The 27,663-nt window shown below is 32.0% G+C and overlaps 1 protein-coding gene across 1 annotated transcript; it reads right to left on the minus strand.

The window, feature by feature from the left end:
- Nucleotides 1-1,283: 1,283 nt before the first annotated feature.
- On the minus strand, nucleotides 1,284-26,619 carry LOC139503647 (coiled-coil and C2 domain-containing protein 1B-like). Its single transcript, XM_071293470.1, has 18 exons — nucleotides 26,587-26,619; nucleotides 23,934-24,049; nucleotides 19,130-19,451; nucleotides 17,758-17,810; nucleotides 15,809-15,889; nucleotides 15,274-15,336; nucleotides 14,609-14,791; nucleotides 13,692-13,767; nucleotides 12,898-13,077; nucleotides 12,374-12,553; nucleotides 11,555-11,734; nucleotides 10,792-10,907; nucleotides 9,870-9,929; nucleotides 7,756-7,801; nucleotides 7,136-7,181; nucleotides 5,815-5,928; nucleotides 4,111-4,296; nucleotides 1,284-2,727 (listed from the first exon to the last, which is right to left on the minus strand). Exons 1-16 carry the CDS (start codon nucleotides 26,606-26,608, stop codon nucleotides 5,892-5,894), a joined length of 1,761 nt encoding a protein of 586 aa, XP_071149571.1. The 5' UTR covers nucleotides 26,609-26,619; the 3' UTR covers nucleotides 1,284-2,727; nucleotides 4,111-4,296; nucleotides 5,815-5,891.
- Between the last annotated feature and the right edge of the window lie 1,044 nt (nucleotides 26,620-27,663).

Here is a 27,663-nt window from a genome sequence, read left to right on the forward strand (position 1 = left end):
ATATAAAGATTTGGTTTTGAAGTTTGGTTGTACCTGTAGAAAACGTTTGTTTATGTGTTACATATTTGTTTTTCGTGCATTTCTTTACACCAATGAGGCCGTTAGTTATCTTGTTTGAATTGTTTTACATTGTCTTATCGGGGCCTTTTATAGCCGACTATGCGGTATTGGTTTTGCTCATTGTTGAAGGCCGTACAGTGACCTATAGTTGTTAATGTTTGTGTCATTATGGTCTTTTTGTGGATAGTTGTCTCATTGGCAATCATACCACATCTTCTTTTTTTTATATTAACCAATTATTTTCTTTAGAAAAAGCCTGTACCAAATCAGAATTATGAAAGTTGGTTTCCATATTTTCCTTAGGTTAATATACAGTATTTCTAGTATAATATCCAAGTTGCTACTAAATTAGGTTTCCAGTGTAACTGACGTATCTTCGACGAAAAAAGAAAACAAGAAGGACAGGCTTGTCTACAAATATATATATACCATACCCCTGCAAACTTAAAACCAAGTATACAGAAAAATTAAACTACCAAAAGGATTTGACAAGTAGGTATCCTCATTGAGAATTATCCCCTTCCTATTCAAAAATACGACCAACCAAATTCGACTATTTTCTGTGTTTGTAATGAGCAACTTGATTTGTAACATTTGTTGATCAGGATCTACTTACCCTAACTGAGTACCTGAGATGACTATCACCTGTTGGATTTGCTCTAAATGCTATTAGTTTCAGGGGTACTTAAACAAACCTACGAAATCGTGGGCATTTAGAGCTGAGTTGAAAGTATTGTAGGGTGAATTTTTGAAAGAGACTTTGTCTGGAGAATTTCTTGGTTCTTGTAGAAAGTACAATTTTTTCCAGCCCTCTCCATTTTTCCATAGTCAGCTTTTTTTTGGTTTTCGTGTTTCTGTATACTTTGAGCATATATATCATAAATAAAGAGCCTTTGCTATTAACTATCCATTTCAAGTTTCTTTTCCATAATGATCACTGCTATATCATATAGTCTCTGTCAACCCAAAAATTATAGTACTGTTATGAAAATAATGTTCAAGTTTAAAACCAGAAGTCTGTTTGTCAGGACGCCTTTAAAATAATTTTTCTGCCAAAATAACACAAACTGAATGACCATCAGAATAGGTGACAAATGTGACCATGCATGGCACCTATAGAACACAGAGGCATGTTAAATTTAACAGGTGACGTATGGCAGACTACAGACGCCAAGAGATGAGAAAAGCTCACTTGAAGTTTCATGCCAGGTAAGCAAAATATATAATTGACACCATTCACATCTTTATTTACAGTTTCAGTACAAGGAGAATAATAAGTGCACTAAATGTGAAGTTAAAGTATAGGAATTGTATTTTAAGATATAATGATGATAAATTTTACAAGATAACCTTTATCACCTGATGAAAAATGTAAGTGTCAAAACACTTACCACTTGTAAAACCAGATGCTCCGCAGGGTGCAGCTGTATACGACCACAGAGGTCAAACCCTGAACAGTTGGGGCAAGTATAGACACAACATTTAAGCTTGATACAGCTCTGAATTTGGATTGTGATGAAATATTTGACACAACATATGTTTCTGACACATAATGAATGTGGTATAAGAACTTAAATTTAAAAACTGATTTTTTTTAAATTGAACATTTATCTATTATGGTGCAATATATATCCAAAATCTAAATACATGGTTAGTTTCGGCATATCATAGAACCCCAATAATTCAATTCTTGATGAAATCAAATAATGTTCAATTTTAGACCCATTAGACCTCAATGTGGACCAATTTGATTACCGCGCCCAATATTAAAAATGTAAATACATGGTTAAATTCAGCGTATTGAATAACCCCATATATTTTTTTTTTTTTTTAAATCAAACACAGTTTAATTTTGGACCCCGATTTGGACCAACTTGCAAAACTGCGCCCATAATCAAAAATCTAAGTACATATTTAGATTCAGCATATAAAAAAAACCTGAAGAATTCTTTTTTTGATAAAATCAAAGTCAGTTTAATTTTGGACCCTTTGGACTTTTCTGTAGATCAATTTGAAAACAGGACCAAAAATTAAGATTCCAAATACATGGTTAGATTTGGCCATTAATTCATTTCTTGATGAAATGAAACAAAGTTTAATGTTGGCCCTTTTTGGCCCCTAATTCTTAAACTGTTGGGACCAAAACTCCCAAAATCAACCACAACCTTCCTTGTATGGTCATAAACCTTATTTTGAAATTTCATAGATTTCTGTTTACTTATACTAAAATTATTGTGCAAAAACCAAGAAAATGCTCATTTGGGCCCTTTTTGGTCCCTAATTTATTAACTGTTGGGACCAAAATTCCCAACATCAATCCCAACCTTCCTTTTATGGGCATACACCTTGTGTTTAAATTTATAGATTCTATTTACTTTTACTAAAGTTATAGTGCGAAAACCAAATGTCTTCGGACGACCAAGAAGTTGAAGACGACTCCAACATTATACCAATATATGACCAAAAAATACGGGTGGTATTAAAACCCTGTACACATTATTATTTGAACAAACTTGCATCTTGCGCATATCTTATACAGGACGCAAAATATTTATTTAAAATAAGAATTTTTTTTCTTATTGAACAAATGAAAAAGTGTTGTTACAGATCACTGTAACTGAAGTAAACTTCGTCATAACAGGTGAAGGTTGTATTGACTTCATCAGCCTGAAAAAGTAAAAACATATAGATGTACATATACTTAAACTAATTTTTCAAACTTCTTGTATTAAAACCTTCAATCAAATTTGATGTGATAATTACAGATATGAAATTACCATCAATGTTCTGGTAAAATATGTATTTTATAAAATTATATGTAAACACAAGGACATGTTTTATAGTATAAAGCAAATGTTATATATTTTTGCATTAAAAATCTAAAATTGAAATATTTATATACAAAACATTCCATGTTAATAAACTGTGACTGAAGGTGCATGACCAGGTAACCAGTGCATTTTATTTACGCACATTACAATCACATTTGTATGCAATTGTACGAAATAAGTAGTATGATTCCACCTAGACACTTGTAGGAATGTAGTAGAAATCAACCTATAATCAAATATTCTATAAAGAAAGTAGGCCAACATTGAAATTGAACAAAATTCTGCTTGATTTTTGTTTTTACACGGAAAAATCCTACCATCCAGCTGTAATTTAAAAAATCTGTATGGATATTTTCCTGTTTTGTAAATGTTAAGTTGTAATTTGGAGAGATGTATGCACTAAATAAAGGAAAGCATTATGGCTATGAAAACAAACTTGAAATATAAAAACAACCTTGGGTAAAGAAGGTGTCATTAAGGTAAATGGCACAGTGGACTTTTATGTTTCTGAATTAGGGTTGCTAATTTGTGTACTGAATTCAATATAACTTATCTGTGTGATTAGGCCAAAAATGCAGTAATTACTGAAACATACTTTCCAAAACTGAGGGACATATTAAGTGTAATATATATGAAATACTTTTATAAACCAGTGAAAATGATGTTTTGAATTTTTTCTGATATTTTGTATTCACTGCATGATAAAATACTGTAATGCTCTAGTGGCCTTAAGTTCCGTTATAGTCTAGAACAGTAAACATTTGTTATACATAATCACATATTCAAATTAATTTCTGAATATGAATTTTTTTTTAAGTTAGTATGCAAAATTTAAGGCAGTGTTAGAAATTGGTGGGATATCTAAAAAGGCTAGAATTATACCAGGATATACTACTGTGCCACTATAATCATCAATGCCAAACTGTTTGGATATTATAGGCTTAGCATGAGTAGGTTAATATTACTGACAGCTTCATTGTATCTACCAAGTCAATAAACTGATTTATTGTCAACATCAAACAGCCAAGTTAAATTGATGATTTGTACAAGTTAATATCTATTTCTCAAAACAAATTGAGGGGCAGTTGTCATGATAAGCATTTTTTTTATAGGTGAATGTTTATTACATTTGTGATCGACGTATTTAAACATAACTATTATCTTATATAACTTTATTAGGCTAGCAATTCCTTATTGAGTTTGATATCCATATACTTACAATTGGTGAGATAACCAAAGATGATGGGACAGAGATCAACAAAATGTCTCTGTCCCTCTCATCAGTTATGGGAAACCGATGCCGGCAATCTGTTAGTTCACATACGTCTACACCTACACATTGTAAAACGAACCTTGCAGGCACTGTCTCATAGGGTATGGTGGCAACTAGCCAGTTATAAAGACCCTGTAATCAGAAAAAAATATTGCTTGAAAGCCTTTGGGCATTGAAACATCTAAAACAAGAACATGTCACAAAAGACAGATTAATTTTTTTGCATTGTAACATTTCAATATTAGCATTTATACCATGATCAAAAATTATATCCTAGTTTATACCACTTGATATGAATAATTGATCTAATTATATGTGTAACATTCCAACTTTCATAGAAATTTGAATTTCTTCAAGACATTTTGTCAAACAAAACAAGAACAGGAATCTTTTACAGGTCATTCAGAAAGAGAAACTCTTAATTATCTGAAGTAAGCAGAAATGTTCAAATGACATGTACATGTACTATGATGCATTCCCAAAATATCTGTTTCTTTTTTCATAATTACTCTCCAAATTCTTCTTACACTAATCAAACTTTATTCAGAACAAAAGTCCACATACTGAAATGTCTTGTTTTTTTTACTAACCATCAATATTATGTTGATAGTTCAAGATATAAAGCTTTACTAAAACTGTCACATAAACTCAACATGATCCAAGAAAATGGGGTCAAGGTTAGATAAACCAAAGGAGAAATACATGTACACCTTACATTCAATCAATGCACTTAATAAAGTTGACCTTTTGCTCATAGTTTCTATGAAACACTTCATCAATAAAAACATTAACATTGAACAATGAGCTATGAAAATAAGGTCAAGTTATGATGAACCATGCCAGATAGACATGTACAGCTTTAATCCTTCAATACAACAAATTTAGTCTACCTATTGCTAATAGTTTTAGAAAAAAAAAAAGACCAAAACATAAAATTTTAACTTTAAGCATTGAACAATTAATGTGAGGTCAAGGTAAAAAGAGACCTTCCAGACTGAAATTTCCATTCTTTCACCAGTTTAATTCACCTATTGTAAATAGCATATGGACCTTGCAAGATAGGCATATACCAAATATAGTAATCCTTTTACTCCTAAGAAAAATGAACATGACGATAAATCTTAACTTTATTTTGAGTCACTGAACCATGAAAATGAAGTCAAGGACAATGGTTATGTCACAGAAAATTTGTAAAATAAGGCATCTATATACAATGTATGAAGCATCCAGGTATTCCACCTGAAATATAAAGCTTTTAAGAAGTTAGCTAATGCTGCAGCTGGATCACTTTCTCTATGTTTGGCTTTCCGTGAAAAGAATTGCAGGCTTAAAATAAATTAATTGAAAGGGTTTCTGCTCCGGTCAGCCATTTTTCGTATTTTATGAAAATTAACATTTGCGCTATTAAAAACGATTACTTAAGAATTATAACAATTCGATAACATTACTTTTTTTACTTTATTATGCTTTCTTGGACTTTATCTGATAAAGAAAAAACTAAGAATTCACCTTGAACTCATTAGGAATTTAACTGAAAATAAATAATCAGCAGACAGCTGAGTCCATTTTATATCTGTAGGGACTCTCCCTTGAAAAGCATTTTTTTCCTGAATTTGGTTTAATTGTACTTTTATTACTTTGAACACTAACCTTAATTGGGGTTGTTAAATCGAAATGACGGGAGTATATGGCATTGTCATTTAGAATCATAAACTCCTTGGAAGATCTTAACCCTGGTTTTGGTGGGATGAAATCCTTTGCCATCTACAAATAAAAATTGATCCTGTTCATATTGACCCTCAATACTACTTGGAAGCCTGAGTTCCTGTTTACTCCTTAAGGAGTAGTATTATCTGATATTCAGCTCTCAGACAGGGTATATAACTGTGACATTCCCAGCTTAGAGTTTATATCCCTTGAGTCAAAGACCATTGGAATTTTAGCAGAAAGTCTGCAGGTCCCACACACAGTATGTGTCCATCTGAGACCTGAATTACACATATATTACCCTGGTCTAAATGGTTATTTTTTTTTCTTTCCAGTGCAGGTGTTTGTCAAAAATGCACAATGCAGCATGTACATTCATTACATATTTATTGTTTCTTAATATTTTGGCTTTCCATTCATAGGCACTTTTTCAATCTGGAAATTTCTTTCTTTTTTTTTAAAAATGTTTTTAATACAGTTTTAAGATTTTTTGCTATGCCTGCGTGTGGCTTCGTTTTCTTAACACATAAGAAAAACCTAACTTTATTTGTTACTTTTATTTTGTTTACCTGAAGGAATTTATAACTTGCTGTGAAAATAATTCATATTTCATGAGAATTTATAATAACACTTTAAACAAAATAATTTAAGAATTTGAATGTTAAATTGAGTAGCTTTGAAATCAAAATGTATTTTAATGACAGAAGCAGGTTATTGTTGACCCTCTGTGAGCCTATGATGTTCTGTAGAGCTATTGACAACGCCACATAGTACCAGGTGTTATGGAGACCTATTTGAGGTTGCAATTGGCGATACAAATATCTTTTACACCCTGGCAGTTTCCTGATTATACACTGACATCTCAGAGTTGTTATATCAAATTACAAAACTCAACAGATTTGTAATTCCTATTATATCATATAAATAAGCGTCACAGGACCAGTTATACAGATTTATAAAAGTATGTCCATAATCAATATTAACATATGAAAAGGTCAACTGTACCTCACTAATGTTCATATACAAAATGTTTCTGTTTAACACTTTGAATTAAAATAGATAAATAATGCATGAATGTAGATGCTGATTTGAATGTTTATACAAAATGTATGGTGCTCTAATTAGTATTTTCTAATAATCATGAACAAAATTTCTTGTCATAACAATTCATTTATTTGTTAATGTGAAAGTACCAGAGAAGGTGTTACTCAGTTCAGTTTTATATCCGTACAATATGTTTAAAACTATAAGTTAAAAAACTTACTTCTTGTCGTAATTTTTTTTTTCTTTCAAACTCAGCTTTTGACAACCTTCAAAGAAATGTATATATATATATATATAAATCGACGCTAGATTAAAATTGATGTGAAAAGGTAAAACCCGTTCAGCGAAAGCTTCATTTTTATGAAGCCCAGGTGGTTGTCTTGTCTAGCGGGACGGCTACAGTGCAGGCGATTTGGTGTCACGATATCTCAGTAGCATGGGTTCGAATCCCAGTCAGGGAAGAACAAAAAATTTGCGAAAGCAAATTTACAGATCTAACATTGTTGGGTTGATATAAAGCTTTCGGTGGCTGTGTGTTACCTTTCCTCGTCAGTTTTAATCTAGTGGCATACTAGAGTACATGATATATAAGGCATGAAGATGCTATTGTTACATATCAGCTCAATTATCTAAATAATAAAAACTATAACACAAATTCCTATACGTTTTGGATATTACGGCCTTCTTCATTGGAATAAATTACAACATTAAAACAACAATTACATTGCTTGGAAACATTAGGTTATGGAAACTTTTGTGATGTTCATTTGCCTGGTTTTTCTCAATTTAAAAAAAAAAAAAATCATAAATGTAAAACAATTTAAACTACAAAAAACATACCTGGTGTTCCTGTTCTAGCTCGTTTTACAATATTCATTGTTGCCAACTGAAAAGAAATACCAAAAACAAACCATGTTAATGCTAAGCAGGTGTTCATACTGCCCATATATATCAATACAAAATATCATATGGCATGTTCAGTACCACATTCGATTGAAGCAGAGACACCAATACAGCATAATAGGTCTGCTCGATGTAATTATGGCATGTTATATTGAAAAAGCCATATCATTTAATTTTTAACATATCTAATATTGTAATTTATTAAAAATCAACATAAAACCATACCAATAAGGAGTTTAATAGAGTATTTACATCATTGATTAATATCTTTGGCATGACATTATTGATATTTGATAAAGCCTTTGAAACCACAACTCATATCCATACAGCAGGATTGTCAATGGTTGTATTACAAATATAATTAACTTATGTTAGGTATATAATAAACAAGTGAAACTGCGAGCTACTGCTCACTGATGATACCCCCGCCGCAAGTGGATAATATTAATAGTGTAAAAATATGCAAGTGTTCGGTAAACAGGAAGTTGTCGAGTGATGAATCTGAAAACACATCACACGGTATAGCTGACTTATATAAATCCTGAAACCAAATTTCAGAAATCCTTGTATTGTAGTTCCTGAATAAAATGTGACAAAAATTTTCAACTTGGCTATCATGTGTAAAGTCATACAAGTGTTCGGTAAACAGGAAGTTGTCAAGTGATCAATCTGAAAACGCATCACACGGTAAAGCTGACTTAGATAAACCCTGAAACCAAATTTCAGAAATCCTTGTATTGTAGTTCCTGAGAAAAATGCCACAAAAAATATTCATTGGACGGATGGACTGACGGAAGGACAGACAGAGGTAAAACAGTATACCCCCCCTTTTTTAAAGCGGGGGTATAATTACATTATTCCATCAAAGATGAACTATAGTATAATCTTTAATCAATAAGATCAAAAACATAATGCCCTGTTATCCTAACTGGCCCGGACATATACTGTAAACCAACTTATTTTCTCGAGCAATTTATTTTCGCGAATTTCGCGAGTATAAAAAATACGCAAATATAAATCGTCGCGAATATTTAAAATTTGAATTTCTCCTTATTAAACTACACCAAATAATTAGGAATATCGCGAAATCAAATAGCTGAGAAGTTAATAATAATAGGTAAAATAAAGTATCCGCGAAATTAAGTTGTTTTACAGTAATCTCTTCGAGTGAAAGAAGATTCTTTGCAGTCAATACCACTTGATACAAATTGTACAAATGAACATCTTATAGGTTAATATGATGCAATTATAAAGATTATCAATACATGAGTAATGTATTTTTTTGTAAATCACAGTTCAACAACTATCAATTAAAATCTTGCGCTCATTAACTATGAAGCAAATATAAAAATATGTAGTCATGGAAAGCACAATGGTTAAATTAGTAACACAAAATTTAAACTAAGATAGATATAGGAAGATGTGGTGTGAGTGCCAATGAGACAACTCTCCATCCAAATAACAATTTAAAAAGTAAACAATTATAGGTTAAAGTACGGCCTTCAACACGGAGCCTTGGCTCACACCGAACAACAAGCTATAAATGGCCCCAAAATTACTAGTGTAAAACCATTCAAACGGGAAAACCAACGGTCTTATCTATATAAACAAAACAAGAAACGAGAAACACATATATATTACATAAACAAACGACAACTACTGTACATCAGATTCCTGACTTAGGACAGGTGCAAACATTTGCAGCGGGATTAAACGTTTTAATGGATCCAAACCTTCTCCCTTTTTCTGAAACAATAGCACAAAATCACAACATAGAAAAACACACGATAAAATATCAATAGGCAGACTTAACTCAATCAAAAAACGTATGATTACACAATGAACGAATAAATTTGATCTGTGATATCTGAATACAAATGCAGTTAATTAAATATTGGAGACAAACATTCATGACCAAAAAGCTAACAAACAAATTCAAACAAAGCCATGGCAGGACATCACATTCAAGGACAGATTATTCCACAAAATTATCAGCTTGTTATGAAAAAGTGAGATGAGATGCATGTTATTGCTTATCTAATTACCAGTACCTCATTTTCACTGGTATCAGCATCACTGTCACTTAATATATTGATAAACTGGGAATCATTCTGGAAGAAAATAGAACACAATTTATCATCCTTACACTAGAAAATGAATTTATATTTTCAAACATTCTTAACAGCATTCTCTCTTTTTAAAATTGAAAAAATCCATCAGACTTGAGTAAACTATGAGGCAGGATTGCAATTCATTTGTTGTCATGCAGTTGTTTAGTTACTTGTTAACTTAATGAAAACAGAAATTGTGGTTTTACTTGACTATTTTTTATTTTTCAATAATGAAAAAAGTCATCCTGATTAATGGAGTTAAACATTGTTTAACTTAATTAATAAAGGGTTGCGCTTTAGGGCATGATACGCCTGTTGCTCTTTTAACTTGTCTTTTATGCTTTAAATGTATTGTCCCAAAATTGGAAAATCCCCCCTTTTTTAAGCATAAAAAATCATAACATGGAAATGTAAAATCTGAAATTTATAAAAATTGAAAAGGAGCTTACATCAATAGATATAAACAATTCACCAAAGTTTCATGGACATTGGTGAAAGCCTTTTTGAGTTATTGTCCGAAGTGTTGAAAAACCTTAGCAGAGAAATAAAAAAAACTGAAGAAAAAAAAAAATGAATCATAGTTTCCTATAGGCACATCTACATAGTATGTCGTTTTTATCTTAAAAGGAATTTAGGAAACTATGTTGTGTGTTTTCAGAGGGGTTGTGATAACAAACTGTAGCAGCAGTATATAGAAGCAGAACCCTTTTGTGTCATGGGAAGAACATCTCAGATACTGTACAGTAAATCAGGTTGTAGGCAAGAGAATCTCATCTTATGACATAAACATACTATCAATGATGAATTGCATTTATTTTTTTATTTGTTTAAAGTCATATACTGATTTCACATTAGTTTATACCTTGGCTATCTGTACACTTTTTTTAGCTGTGTGAGTATCTGCAGACTGCTTTGGCTTTAGAGCTGTTGTTTTGTACTGGTCTCTTTTTGTCTCTATCATCTGCTCCGTCTCTATTTCTAAAACACAGACACCATAATTATAAGTCTCCTAATTTGCAAGTTAATTGCAGTCACTAAATTCTGAATGATTATCCGATTTATGATTGATAAAACAGTTTATATAAAATCATTTTGACTTTGGATTAACTTGTAATTAGAATACAGTTTTACCATTTAAAGTGATTTCTGATGCCACTGTGTTGTATGTTTTATCTCTTTAATCTTATAATCACTAAAATTAGGATAAAAACTAGAATGTGTCCACAGTACACTGATGCCCTACTCGCACTATCATTTTCTATGTTTACTGGACCGTTAAATTGGAATAAATTTGGCATTAAAATTAGAATGATCTTATAAAAGGGAACATGTATGCTAAGTTTCAAGTTGATTGGACTTCAACTTCATCAAAAACTACCTTGACCAAAAACTTTAACCTGTAGTGTAACAGATGGACGAACGAACAGATGGACGGACAGACGGATGACTGAACAAATGCACAGACCAGAAAAACATAATGCCCCTCTACTATTGTAGGTGGTGCATAATTAATAGGACTTCAATAATAATCAAATGAATATAGGCAAACCCTGAAAAGATAATGAGACTGTATGTCAACTGTGTTTTGAATTTATTGGCCTATAAACGAGATCTAGAATAAATACCATGTGAAGGTGATGTTGGTTCATTGTTAAATCTTAGGATTTGTTGTGGAGACGGTGATGCTGATGCACTAGGCTGTTTACTTCTTGTAGCTGTGTGAGTATCTGCAGACTGCTTTGGCTTTAGAGCTGTTGTTTTGTACTGGTCTCTTTTTGTCTCTATCATCTGCTCCGTCTCTATTTCTAAAACACAGACACCATAATTATAAGTCTCCTAATTTGCAAGTTAATTGCAGTCACTAAATTTTGAATCATTATCCGATTTATGATTGATAAAACAGTTTATATAAAATCATTTTGACTTTGGATTAACTTGTAATTGGAATACAGTTTTACCATTTAAAGTGATTTCTGATGCCACTGTATGTTTTATCTCTTTAATCTTATAATCACTAAAATTAGGATAAAAACTAGAATGTGTCCACAGTACACTGATGCCCTACTCGCACTATCATTTTCTATGTTTACTGGACCGTTAAATTGGAATAAATTCTCTAATTTGGCATTAAAATTAGAATGATCTTATAAAAGGGAACATGTATACTAAGTTTCAAGTTGATTGGACTTCAACTTCATAAAAAACTACCTTGACCAAAAACTTTAACCTGATGTGTAACAGACAGACGAACAAACAGACGGGCAGACGAACGGACGCACAGACCAGAAAACATAATGCCCCTCTACTATCGTAGGGGGGGGGCATAATTAATAGGACTTCAATTATAATCAGATGAATATAGGAAAACCCTGAAAAGATAATGGGACTGTATGTCAACTGTGTTTTGAATTTATTGGCCTATAAACGAGATCTAGAATAAATACCATGTGAAGGTGATGTTGGTTCATTGTTAAATCTTAGGATTTGTTGTGGAGACGGTGATGCTGATGCACTAGGCTGTTTACTTCTTGTAGCTGTGTGAGTATCTGCAGACTGCTTTGGCTTTAGAGCTGTTGTTTTGTACTGGTCTCTTTTTGTCTCTATCATCTGCTCCGTCTCTATTTCTAAAACACAGACACCATAATTATAAGTCTCCTAATTTGCAAGTTAATTGCAGTCACTAAATTCTGAATGATTATCCGATTTATGATTGATAAAACAGTTTATATAAAATCATTTTGACTTTGGATTAACTTGTAATTGGAATACAGTTTTACCATTTAAAGTGATTTCTGATGCCACTGTATGTTTTATCTCTTTAATCTTATAATCACTAAAATTAGGATGAAAGTTAATAAGACTTCAATAATAATCAGATGAATATAGGCAAACCCTGAAAAGATAATGAGACTCTATGTCAAATGTGTTTTGAATTTATTGGCCTATAAACGAGATCTAGAATAAATACCATGTGAAGGCGATGTTGGTTCATTGTTAAATCTTAGGATTTGTTGTGGAGACGGTGATGCTGATGCACTAGGCTGTTTACTTCTTGTAGCTGTGTGAGTATCTGCAGGCTGCTTTGGCTTTAGAGCTGTTGTTTTGTACTGGTCTCTTTTTGTCTCTATCATCAGCTCCGTCTCTATTTCTAAAACACAGACACCATAATTATAAGTCTCCTAATTTGCAAGTTAATTGCAGTCACTAAATTTTGAAGGATTTTCAGATTAATTATTGATAAAACAGTTTATGTCATCAGTGTTTAAACATAAACCTACTGCAATCTTTATTACAAGATTAATTTCAAGAACTGTTCCTTTTTATCTGTTTTAAACAAGACAAAAAAACAAAAACGTATGAAAAGCAGGCTTGTCAGATAAAACTTATAATTTTTTTGTTTGCAAGACTGTCAAGAATTTATACCTTAATGTAACATTTCTTTATTTGTAACAGTTTTACAAAGATAACCATCAACAAAGAGAATACATCAAGAATGGTTGGTCTAACACTTTTCAATGTACATTATCAGAATAATCAATATTACAATTTTCAGTTGAAATGAAATTGTGATGTGTGTATCAAAAATCTGATTGACTTTCTTCCCTTCTTTGTGTATGATGTTTAGGGACACTGTGACATTGATAACTTGTGAATCCATGTCCTGTGAGACTGTTAGAAAATTTTTTAAAATATTGTAGGGCTGTAACAAAATTCTTATCACAGTTTCATTTAACATAACATTGTTGTAGTGTGTGATTATACCTGGTATTCTAGGTGGTATACCACTTTCATCCACTACCTTTCCTTTCTGCGCCTGCAGTAATAAATCTTGTATTGTCTGTAAATATCAGGGGAAAACATATTGTAAATAAAGAACAAGTTAACTGCTAATACCATATCAAAATCAATCATCCACTTGGCTAAATGAGAACAATGCAGAAATGGTTATCCAAGCGTTATGGAACTTCAAGTTAAAAAAATATGCATTATGTTTTTTCTTACTTAATGGCTACCTTTATTATAAAATTATACTTTTCTATGAAGAATTTAAGAAGTTTACTTTCAAATTGTTTAATTGTTTCCAGCAAGAATATCTGTGCTTCTTTGTTGATAATTTATAAATAGGTGACAATGGTTAAACTTCGGCTTCAAATTAGCTGCCATATTTTTACAAATATATAATTGAAATATTTTTGACGATTTTACAACATGTATGTGAAAAAAATGATAAAACCATGCACAGAAGACAAGTTTATGATATATGTATGCATTAATTGGTTCAATAATTGGATTAATTTTTCATCGATTACTCGTTTCATATGACTTTAAACCAGAATTTGTCCCTGTAGCACACAGATTAACTTGCTCATATGAACCTTAATTCCCAGATTGGAGAAAGCCTTGATAGTTTGTTCCTGCTAAAAAATGTGATGACATTTAATGTGACACACTGACTGATGAAAAAAATGCAGACAGAGAGATGGGAGTGTAACAGTATTTCAATACCTGTGTAATGTTTTTTTCTTTATATTTAGTCTTTTCTACATAAGTCTTTAACGCAAAATAAGAAGCAATACCAATCCTTCTTTCATAAAAGCTGCATATTTCATAAGACAATTCATGTCAGAAAATAAGAAGAAAGTTGTGTCTGTCATTTCATCTAAAAATACATAATGTACCTTCAGGGCTGTACCATATTTTTTCTGTTTAGAGGTATCACCTGCTGACTTAGCACTCTGAACTCCTGACTCATACATTGACAATCTTTCAACCAAAATTAAAACTTTATCTTCATTTCCTCCTTCCTGACTAGTAAGTTGGAGTGCAGTATCTTCATCTGATGATAAACTTTCATATTCAGCCTGGTAAATTATAATAGATATAACAAGAATGGGTCAATAGCATGATGCCCCACTTGCATCATCATTTCTATGTTAAGTTGTCAGTGATAATATTGGTTCAAAACTCTAATTTTGCATTAAATTGTGTAAAAAGTTTCGAGATGATTGGACTTAAACTTCATAAAAAACTACCTTGACCAAAACTTTAACCTGAATCAGGACATACAGATGAATGGATAGTTGCACAGACCAAAAAAGTAATGCCCCATGTCTAGTCCCTGGACTCACCTAGGAGCATTATGTGTTTTTGTTTTCAAAGAAACCAACTCTAATTCATCCTAAAATTATAAATTGGATTCTTATAAATTGAGAAAAACACAGCAATTGCTACATGTACTATTTAAAAGTCTTGTTTGAAATAAGGAAGTAAAATAATCCATAGGGTATAATGGTATAATGGGAAAATATTATAGGTAGAATCTCCAAAGAGACACATTTTATACCTGGATTGCACCTGCTTTGATGGCTCTGCCTTCTTTTCTTATTTTCATCTCAATAGATTTCTCCTACAATAATAAAAGTGAACTAATCATGATCATCAATTATAAGGTTTGTTAGAAATTACACAAAAATAACTGTATATATATATATATACATATGCTATTTGCTAATAAATCAAAAAGCCTAACTACTGAGCATCAACTATTTCTTTATATCTTAATCATACCATAAATCAGTATTTCAATCACTTTATAATCTGTGTAACCAAACTTTTGATATGATTTGTGCTTCAGTATATTTCAGATGTTGAGATTTTTTTTACAATTTCATTCAAAGCAAATATAACTGGATATCATTTACATGGGAACAATTTCTGTGGGCTATGCTGTGAAAGATTTTGACAATGACTGTTGACATTAGGAAGTTTACGAGACATCCACTGGTGTTGGTTAATATACATGAACTGGAGTGCCTGTAGAAAACCACAACCTGTGATTGGAAAACTAGGGGAAAACTACCACCATATACATGTAGTACCTTGAGAGCAATAGTTGAAGTTGTCCTTGATTCTGTTACCCTGGGAACATGGTCCTTGTCTTTTTTAACACAGGGTCTTTCCTAAAATTATGATTTAAGGGAATTAAGTTACAGTCATGTGGATCTGATGATAAAAAAAAAAAAAACTTAATCAGCATTTTCACAGAAAAAAATTACTTAGATAAATATAGATAACCAAAACACAGCAGGTGTATTCAAGGTTAGGTTTTTTGTTCCCTGAAATCAGCCAGTATGAACATTTGAAACATAATTGAAGACAGTTTTTAATGTTGATTTTTACCATATATAATTCATTTTATAAATTTTAACAGAAGAACAATGATTTTAAAGGTACATGTAAGGATTATATTGGCACAAAAAATTATAAAATCTGGCCTTAGTGAATTCTTGCACCTAAACATTATTATATATAGCTTTTATTTTTACATTTCTGTATCCAAGTAGGAAACAGTCTAGTTTAATATAAATTATTTAAGGAATGACTGTAATATTTTTATGTCTATGAGGAAATATCATAAACTCAAGAGCCTGTGTTGCTCACCTTGGTTTATGTGTATATTAAACAAATGGGCACAGATAAATTCATAACAAAGTTGTGTTTTGATGATGGTGATGTGTTTGTAGATCTTACTTTACTGAAAATTCTTGTTGCTACAATTATCTCTATCTATAATGAACTTGGCCCACTAATTACAGTGGAAAATATTTTCTAAAAATCTTCCAAATTTATGAAAAATGTAAAAAATTAACTTTGAAGGGCAATAACTCCTAAAGGGGTCAACTGACCAAATTAGTCATGATGACTTATTTGTAAATCTTACTTTGCTGAACATTATTGCTGTTTACTGTTTATCTCTATCTATAATATTATTCAAGATAGTAACCAAAAACAGCAAAATGTCCTTAAAATTACCAATTCAGGGGCACAACAGGTTGTTCGATTCATCTGAAATTTTCGCGGCAGATAGATCTTGACCTGATTAACAATATAACCTCCGTGTCAGATTTGCTCTAAATGCTTCGGTTTTTGAGTTGTAAGCCAAAAACTGCATTTTACCCCTATGTTCTATTTTTAGCCATGGCGGCCATCTTGGTTAGTTGAACGGGTCAAAGGACACAATTTTTAAACCACTATTTTCAGAGGAAAAGATTTTTGTAAAAGTTAACGACGACAGACGTCGGACGCAAAGTGGTGGGAAAAGCTAAAAATGTGGTATGCACTGAATTAAGCGTGTAGCGGGTTATTTAACAGTGTGCACCACATTTTTAAAGTTATTTCGAATAGACTGATAAAATATTACAGTTATTTCTTATAATATAATTCTAAATTCTATTTTATAAATGCGTAAATCACGAATCTTTGATGACAGTATGGTAACATGAAAAAAATGTGTCTATGATATGATAAACAAAATGATGTCATCCAATCAGAAGATGTGTTACATTCAAAATTTAAATTATATAAAAATAGTGCACAATGTTGATTGTTCTATCCGTATCATTGTCACAAATTACCTATCATATCTTTTTTAAAATCACTGAAAACTGACAATGACCATATATGGAAACGTTGTTAATAAATAGTATCAGATATATGGCATTTAAGGAAAACAAATGAAGTGTATTTAAGTATAATATCTTCTAATATACTATAAGAGAGTTTTAATGTTATAATTTGTTAAAACAAATCAGTCAAATCTAATGTCTCTCTGTCCTGAAATGTTAAGTTAACAAACAAATGCATTTACCAAACGTAAGAAAATATTTTTCTGAAGGAAGTTTAAGGAGATTCCAGTATTTTGGCACAAAAAGGCTATAATTAAATATATTATCAACTATTAAAAATTGATAACTGGAATATCCTTTAAATAAAAGAAACAAAACAAAACAAAAACCAAACAAAACTATTCTTAGTAATAGAAAAGCACCTGTTCTCTCTGTGATTGATTACATGTAACTAACTTCTTAAGTTGTGAGCGGTCTGGGAGAGAAAAATAAAATGAAATAAATTATAAAATCCAACTAATCATAAGAACATATCAAGTGTCAGATGTATGTAAAGTAATATGCTTCAAGTAACAACTTCAAACAAGAATGTGTCCACAGTACACGGATGCCCCACTCGCACTATCATTTTCTATGTTTACTTGACCGTGAAATTGGAATAAATTCTCTAATTTGGCATTAAAATTAGAATGATCTTATCGAAGGGAACATGTATACTAAGTTTCAAGTTGATTGGACTTCAACTTCATCAAAAACTACCTTGACCAAAAACTTTAACCTGAAGTGTAACAGACGGACGAACGAACAGACGGACAGACAGACAGACAGACGGACGGACGAATGAACGGACATACGGACGCACAGACCAGAAAACATAATGCCCCTCTACTATTGTAGGTGGGGCATAAAAAGTTCAAGTGATATGTTCTTGTATTTTAATTTAAGTAAAAGGAAATAAATCTCTTTCACATTGGAAAATATAAGAAGTATTAATTGATGATGGAGATCATTAGTTATTTGGTCCATCTTTTATAATCTTTGTCTTTTTATTTGTATACAGTTTGAAATATTTTATTTTCATATATTTTCAGAGCTTCAATCAAAAAGTGGATTGAAAGTGTACAGAATTCCTACAGAGTAACCTCCCGGTCTTTTATGAATACGTTTAAAGATCAACAAGTCCTGAATACCAATTTACATTGGCCTACCACTAATGGTTCCACTTGAACTGACCTAATCACAAATTAATACATAACTTTCAAAAATTTTCAAAGTCAATAGACCATGACTGAGGGGGCGTAGCCAAATTATCTCCATGGAAATGAGATATGCCAATGCTGATACAACTGCATACCAAATATGATTGACCTACCACTAGTGGTTCACCATAAACTATACCTTATCACAAACTAATACATTTTTGGCACCATTGCTGCCGCCACCGGAAACAGCATACCTATGTCTAGCTTTTTGACTCCATCAAGGAAAGACAATAAATCAATTTGACAATAAGACATCCCTATTTAACAGTACAGTCAAGTTAATCAAAATTTTTGGTCTTTAATCTAAAGTGAGGGCAATAATTATACTACAGCCTGTGTCACTCACCTTGGTCTATGTGAATATTTAACAAAGAATTTTTTGTAGTGGAGACTCAGACAAGACCAATACGGCCTACTGCATTTCTCTCGATGACCATTGGTACAAGAAATTTACAGTGAGAATTTGTCTTAAATATCAATGGGTTATTCATTTAAGAATTTAAAAATCAAGCAGAATTACAACATCATTTACCTTTGTCTACAAATTTTATGTATGCTTGCAAATCACCGGCCTTCTTTTTAAACTTTTTCATTTCAAACTTCAGGTTTGCAATTTTGAAATCTTCTGGATTGTCAACAACACTGTATCCAGAAGAACAAATTGTCATAATCTGTAGCTTATAATTGCCCTGAAAATATTCATTAACTTTCTTCATCCAGTAGACACCAGTAGACTTGATTGGCACTGTAATAGATATCTTCCCAGATAATATGTCTTCTGATGTAGGGAAAACTCTTTTCACAGCTGTTTCATACTTATCCAAAATTTGGATTTGTAACTGCACTTGTATATCCTATATATAAAATTAATAAAGAAAAAAATGAAAGACACTTTCATGCAAGGTTTGTTGTACGAGTATTCCCTATACTATAGGAGAAAATTTGGAAGATTTGGATATGCAATATCGATTTTATATCAGATACAAATCTAGGACTTTACAGTACTTCATAATATAATAGATGACTGTATAAAAATGACCCGGCTGATATACATGTAATAGTGAAAAATTTGTAAGGGGTTCCGCGGAACCCAGTGTCTCGTCTACTTTTGCTGTAACTCCCAGGCTCAACAACTAGAGGCTCTAAAGAGCCTGTGTCGCTCACCTTGGTCTATGTGCATATTAAACAAAGGACACAAATGGATTCATTACAAAATTGTATTTTGGTGATGGTGATGTGTTTGAAGTTCTTACTTTACTGAACGATTTTGCTTCTTACAATTATATCTATCATGAACTTTGCCCATTAGTAACAGAGAACTATATTTGGTAAAAATTTACATAAATTTACCAAATTAATGAAAATTGTTAAAAATTGACTATAAAGGGCAATAACTCCTTAAGGGGTCAATTGACCATTTAGGTCATGTTGACTTATTTGTAGATCTTACTTTGCTGAACATTATTGCTGTTTACAGTTTATCGCTATCTATAATAGTATTCAAGATAACCAAAAACGGCAAAATTTCTTTAAAAATTACCAATTGGAGGGCAGCAACCCAACAACCAGTTGTCCAATTCATCTGAAAAATTCAGGGCAGATAGATATTGACTTGATTAACAATTTAACTTCTTGTCAGATTTGCTCTAGATTCTTTGGTTTCATAGTTATAAGCCAAAAGCTGCATTTTACCCCTATGTTCTATTTTTAGCCGTGGCGGCCATCTTGGTTGAATGGCCAGGTCATCGGACACATTTTTCAAACTAGATACCCCAAAGATGATTGTGGCCTAGTAGTTTCAGTGGAGATTTTGTAAAAGATTACTTAGATTTATGAAAAATGGTTAAAGATTGACTATAAAGGGCAATAACTCCTAAAGGGGTCAACTGACCATTTTGGTAATGTTGACTTATTTGTAGATCTTACTTTGCTGAACATTATTGCTGTTTACAATTTATCTCTATCTATAATAATATTCAAGATAATAACCAAAAACAGCAAAATTTCCTCAAAATTACCAATTCAGGGGCAGCAACCCAACAACCGATTGACCGATTCATCTGAAAATTTCAGGGCAGATAGTTCTTGACCTGATAAACATTTTTATCCCATGTCAGATATCCTCAAAATGCTTTGGTTTTTGAGTTATAAGCCAAAAACTGCATTTTACCCCTATGTTCTATTTTTAGCGGTGGCGGCCATCTTGGTTGGTTGACCAGGTCACGCCACACATTTTTTAAACTAGATACCCCAAAGATGATTGTGGCTAAGTTTGGATTAATTTGGCCCAGTAGTTTCAGAGGAGAAGATTTTTGTAAAAGATTACTTTAATTTACGAAAAATGGTTAAAAATTGACTATAAAGGGCAATAACTCCTAAACGGGTCAACTGACCATTTTGGTCATGTTGACTTATTTGTAGATCTTACTTTGCTGAACATTATTGCTGTTTACAGTTTATCTCTATCTATAATAATATTCAAGATAATAACCAAAAACAGCAAAATTTCCTCAAAATTACCAATTCAGGGGCAGCAACCCAACAACCGATTGACCGATTCATCTGAAAATTTCAGGGCAGATAGATCTTGACCTAATAAACATTTTTATCCCATGTCAGATTTCCTCAAAATGCTTTGGTTTTTGAGTTATAAGCCAAAAACTGCATTTTACCCCTATGTTCTATTTTTAGCCGTGGCGGCCATCTTGGTTGGTTGACCAGGTCACGCCACACATTTTTTAAACTAGATACCCCAATGATGATTGTGGCCAAGTTTGGTTTGATTTGGCCCAGTAGTTTCAGAGGAGAAGATTTTTGTAAAAGTTAACGACGACGGACGACGGACGACGACGACGACGGACGCCGGACGCAAAGTGATGGGAATAGCTCACTTGGCCCTTCGGGCCAGGTGAGCTAAAAATGAGGAAAACAATCAATAACAATATTCCTCTTGATACTATCTTTTGATTGTAAGAAGCTTCTGTCCAAGTTTGGTAAAAATTTCAGGATAGTTTATGAATCGAATAAATAATTTAAAAACTTTAACTGCAGACTGTATGTAATGTTAACTGGAAGAAAAACTAAGTCCATTTATAAATAAAATACAGATACACAAGTACCAAATATTAACAAAATTTCCTTTCTAGATACTAGCTTTTGATCATAAACAAGCTTCTGTCCAAGTTTGGTACAAATTTAAAATAGTAAAAGAAAGTCATTAAATTTTTTAATAAACAGCTGCGCCATGAGCGCATGATACGCCCGACGTCTTATGTGGAAGTCTTATGCAATGCAATAATCATAAATAGTTTATGAGAAAGTTTTAAGCAATAACCAGATATTGTTTTAGAGACACCGCTGGACATGTGTTTTTTTTACAAAAACTAAATATTACCAAAATAAAATTTTGAATCAGATCTTTAGATTAATATATCAAAGAAGTGTGTAAAGTTTTAAGCAATAATCATAACTTATTTTTGAGATACGGCGCGACATGTAAAAAACCCTCCCCTGTTTTACAAAATACTCAATAACTCAGAAATAAAATTTTGAATAATCACCAAAAAGTATACAGATCTTTAGATTAATAGAACAAAGAAGTGTGTAAAGTTTTAAGCAATAATCATAATTCATTTTTGAGATACGGCACAACATGTAAAAAAAAACCCTCCCCCTTTTTTACAAAATACTAATAACTCAAAAATGAAATTTTGAATCATCACCAAAAAGTATACAGATATTGAGATTAATATAACAAAGACATGTGTAAAGTTTTAAGCAATCATCATAAATAGTTTTTGAGATATGGCGCGACATGTAAAAAAAACCTCCCCCTTTTTTACAAAATACTCAATAACTCAAAAATGAAATTTTGAATCATCACCAAAAAGTATACAGATATTGAGATTAATATAACTAAGAAGTGTTTAAAGTTTTGAGTCTTAATCAAGAATTGTTTTTAAGATACAGTGCGACATGTGAAAAAAACACACCCCTGTTTTAGTTATAAAGTGCCGTAACTCAAAAAGTTTAAATCTTATTTTCACCAAAAAGTATACAGATCATTTGACCATCATAAGAAACAACTATATTAAGTTTCATGAAATTTGGATAAGTTGTTCTCAAGTTACGGTGCGACATGTTTACGCCGGACAGACGGACAGACGGACGGACAGACAGACAGACAGACGGACACCGGACATTTGTATACCATAATACGTCCCGTCAAAATTTTGACGGGCGTATAAAAATTTAACCACAGAGTGAATGTGTTGTTTCCTGGCAGAAAAACTAAGTCCATTTAAAAGTATAATACGGAAAAAATGAATTTATTTTTTTTTACAAAATTTACTTCTGGATACCATCTTATGATCATAAACAAGCTTCTGTTTAAGTTTGGTACAAACCCAGGATAGTTAAAGAAAGTTATTAAAATTTTAAAAACTTTAACCACAGAGTGAATGTAATGTTTCGCCGCAGAAAAACTAAGTCCATTTATAAATAAAATACAGAAAAAATGGAATTTTATTTTTACAAAATTTACTTCTGGATACTATCTTATGATCACAAACATGCTTCTGTCCAAGTTTGGTAGAAATCCAGTATAGTTTAAGAAAGTTATTAAATTTTCAAAAACATTAACCACAGAGTGAATATTTATTGACGCCACCGACGACGCCGACGGAATGTAGGATCGATCGCTTAGTCTCGCTTTTTCGACTAAAGTCGAAGGCTCGACAAAAATGGATATTAGGTACAAAAATGTATCATCATCACATCATTGTCAAAATCCAGTAGAAAAATGCCAAATTATGATAAGAAATTAAGGAAAAATGAGCTGGCCCAGATTTGAAAGATACTGAAGAGGATTATGAATTTATAAATAAATGTAAGTATCTTTGTTTTTATGATTGTGTTGCTCACCTTGTCAGAAAATTGTGTTAATGAGCTTGTTGGAAAGAATTTGTTTTTCTAAATTATTTCAGGCATGCAGAAAGCTTCAATTGATGTTGACCCATACTGGCATTTCCCATTATGAAGTTATTAAGGAGATGTAGGATATATTGCTTTTAGATATTTAAAATAATTCAATCGGTTGAAACAGCCTAGGTATTTATAATCAGATCTTGTAGTTTGACTTATCATTGAGCTTAGGTACTAAGTTTGAAGAAGTTGTTACAGCAACTTCATCAAAAAGGACTTTAACGTGATACCAGACAGAAAAAATGACAAAAGGATACCTAGAGGGACACACAGAACGAAACATATAATTCACCTCTAATATCAAAGGTGATGCATAAAAAGTTATCAAATACTAAACCACCAAAATATTTTACCTCTTTTATCTCTTTCATCTTCAAATCTGGCTTCACGCAGCTTTTTTTTGGTGGTGAAGCTTCAGATTTGTTAGTGAGAAATCGTTTTCTCAAAGCTTCCAGACTTTTGCTGCCATCTACAAAAAGGAAATAAATCTATATCCTGGCCAAATTATTTCTGATTTTTGTTTGGTTTAAACAGAAAAAAACAAAAAGTTCCCTCTGATGTCGGTTCGCAGGGTTAAAGTTTCAAAATCATTTATGATTTATAATATTTCTAATCTGTTCATATTCGACAAAATTATATTCCAAAAACAATGAACTAAAAACTAAATTTACCTTGAATTACCACAGAAAAGCAGTCAAAATAACTATATATGATGGCTTTTCAAGCAATTAAATGAATGATTAGTATTATTCTATATAAGCATAATAAACAACAGTAGGAAAGAAAATGAAGCTTGTGTTCAAATGATAAGTAAAGAGCTGCTAAACTAATGCCTCCTAAATGGTAATGGAGATGAATTCTATATTTTGCTGATATGTAAAAATGAAAATATTGTGTCATTTTAAAAGAAACAATCACATACCTATGTACTACACAGCTCATCCGAGCTCGTCAAGTTTGAAGGTTTACTGTCTTATTGTTATACTGAACTATACAAAATTCAATTTTTAAAAGCTTTCATCAGAACAGTCAAAGCAATTTTTTGAATTATGTCATATCCAACTATATATATATAATAACAAAAAATTTGCAAAAAGCAAATTTACAGATCTAACATTGTTGGAACATCCCATGCTACTGAGATATTGTGACACCAAATCGCCTGCACTGTAGCCGTCCTGCTAGACAATACAACCACCTGGGCTTCATAAAAATGAAACTTACGGTGAACGGGTGTGACCTTTCCGCGCCAGTTTTAATCTAGCGTCGTACTACAGTACATTATATATAAGGCATGAAGAAGTTATTCTTACAGATCAGCTAAACTATCTGTAGTAAAGCAAATAATTATATTCATAAGTACGTCTGAGTAAGTGACAACTCTTCAACCGATTTATCATTCGGATCACTAGCAGTGATGGTGCTACATGGCTGTGTAAATAATGTATATATACAACTTGTCTAAACATCAACCCAGCAATGTTAGATCTGTAAATTTGCTTTCGCATTATCACTGTGGGAATCTAAAGAGCTATGAAATGACTTTAATAATAATCATCTGTCATGTTATTCACATTGTATTGTATTTTTGACCTTATGGTACACGTTTGTATGTGTGTCTGAGTAATTTCTAATAAATCTTATCAAATCATACTTTCATTTAGGTACAAAATATGTGTACATGTATCGTTCTTTGACCTGAAATTGTTATCTTTTACATTCATGACTTTAGACTTGGAGAGTTGTCTCATTGGCACTCGTACCACATCTTCTTATATCTTTATAAAATTTTATAGCAGTGAACCTCCTTAATAATTAAAAAAGAGTCTGTATCTTGAATCAATTCAGATTAAATGTCATATAGGAAAAGTCTGTCAGTTCAATTCAATCTTGCCTATCATTTCTTTGCAAGGCTCATCCAGCATTGCTTTTTTTGGCCAAGTTTTTTTTTTGGGGTCCAATCAGTTCATTTCAAAGTGGGTCTCATTGGGGTCTAAGCGTGACGTGGGATTGCCGATTTTTTGTAAGCGTGACACATGACAGTCAAATTATTGTGTCGTGAAAACGGGAAATGAGGTCTTGCGGGACCCGGGAAATGACAAAACTAGCTCACCTTGGTCTATGTGAATATTAAACAAAGGAAGCAGATGGATTCATGACAAAATTGTGTTTTGGTGATGGTGATATATTTGTACATTTTACTTTACTGAACATTCTTGCTGCTTACAATTATCACTTTCTATAATGAACTTGGCCTAGTAGTATCTGTGGAAAATGTTACCAGTAGTAAAAATTTAATAATTTTATGAAAATTGTTTAAAATTGACTATAATGGGCAATAACTCTTTAGGGGTCAACCAATCATTTTGGTCATACTGACTTATTTGTAAATCTTACTTTGCTGAACATTACTGCTGTTTGCTGTTTACAATAGTATTCAAGATAATAACCAAAAACAGCAAAATTTCCCAAAAATTACCAATTCAGGGGCAGCAACCCAACAACTGGTTGTCTGATTCATCTGCAAATTTCAGGGCAGATAGATCTTGACCTGATAAACAATTTTATCCAATGTCAGATTTCCTCTAAATGCTTTGGTTTTTTAGTTATAAGCCAAAAAACTGCATTTTACCCCTATGTTCTATTTGTAGCCATGGTGGCCATCTTGGTTGGTTTGGCGGGTCACGCCACACATTTTTGAAGCTACATACCCCAATGATGATTGTGGCAAAGTTTGGTTTAATTTAGCCCAGTAGTTTCAGAGGAGGAGATTTTTGTAAAAGTTAACGACGACGGATGCCGGACACCAAGTGATGAGAAAAGGTCACTTGGACTTTTAGGCCAGGTGAGCTAAAAACAGGTATGAAATATACTCATTTTTGGTGGATTTGAAAAAATGTCTGTATACAAATGATATAGGCCCATATCATTTCAAAGATGATTCATTTCACATTTTGCACATGCTTAACAAGACAGTCTAGCACACTTCATCATAAGTCTACAAACCTGACGATAATTCGGTTGGCATTAAGCTGTCACATTCTGCAAGAAAAACATTTAAATAAATATTAAGTTAAGGTAGCACAATACAAAGATTTTTTCATCCCCAATCAGACAACTTTAAACTGATGTAATTCATTTCACCCGTCTTTATATTTTATAAATGAGGTACCAAAAGAAAGAAGAAAGATTAATCTTTCAAATTGTGAAAATTTCATTATGACATAATTATTACATAATTAATTATTATGTAATTAGTTGCTATATTGTGATGTCCACACTTGAATGAATTTAGCGTCTTTATTCTTCATAGCATCCCCAAATATTTTATAGATTCTTGTACAACACAGCTTGACCTCCAAAACTGTGTCTCAGATTTCCAAAAGCATCAATAGAACAAATTTTATACCCAATTGAATTTAGTGGTCTCTTATGAATTGATGTTGCAAACTTCATTGAAGATTTATGAGAGAATGAAATGCAATAGGAAAAATCTGAGACACAGTTTTGGAGGTCAAACTGTGTTGTGCAAGAATCTATAAAATATTTTGGGATGCTATGAATAACAAAGAAGCTAAATTCATTAAAGTGTGGACATCACAATATAGCAACTAATTACATAATAATTAATTATGTAATAAATATATCATAATGAAATTTTCACAATTTGAAAGATTAATCTTTCTTCTTTCTTTTGGTACCTCATTTATAAAATTTAAAGAAAGATGAGTGGAATTACATCAGTTTAAAGGTGTCTGATTGGGGATGAAAAAATCTTTGTATTGTGCTACCTTAAATGAGTGGTCCTACACAGTCCAGTAAATTTGCCAACCTAATTACTGTATTTGATCATATGAACATTTAAATAATACAAATTTATTTACACAATAACCATGATACAGTTAGGCCACACAAATTAAATTTCTTATTGTAAAGATTTTTGAAATTCAAAAATTGGGGCGAGCCATTTGAATTTTTTTATAAAACAATATTTAATTTGCTAATTTTTAAGGCAAAGCTGGAACCCATTGGTGGCCTTTGGCTGTCATGCTGTTGTCTATTCTGTGGTAGGGTTGTTGTCTC

The sequence above is a fragment of the Mytilus edulis genome, chromosome 14 (genome assembly GCF_963676685.1).
Source record: "Mytilus edulis chromosome 14, xbMytEdul2.2, whole genome shotgun sequence".
Taxonomy (NCBI): Eukaryota; Metazoa; Mollusca; class Bivalvia; order Mytilida; family Mytilidae; genus Mytilus; species Mytilus edulis.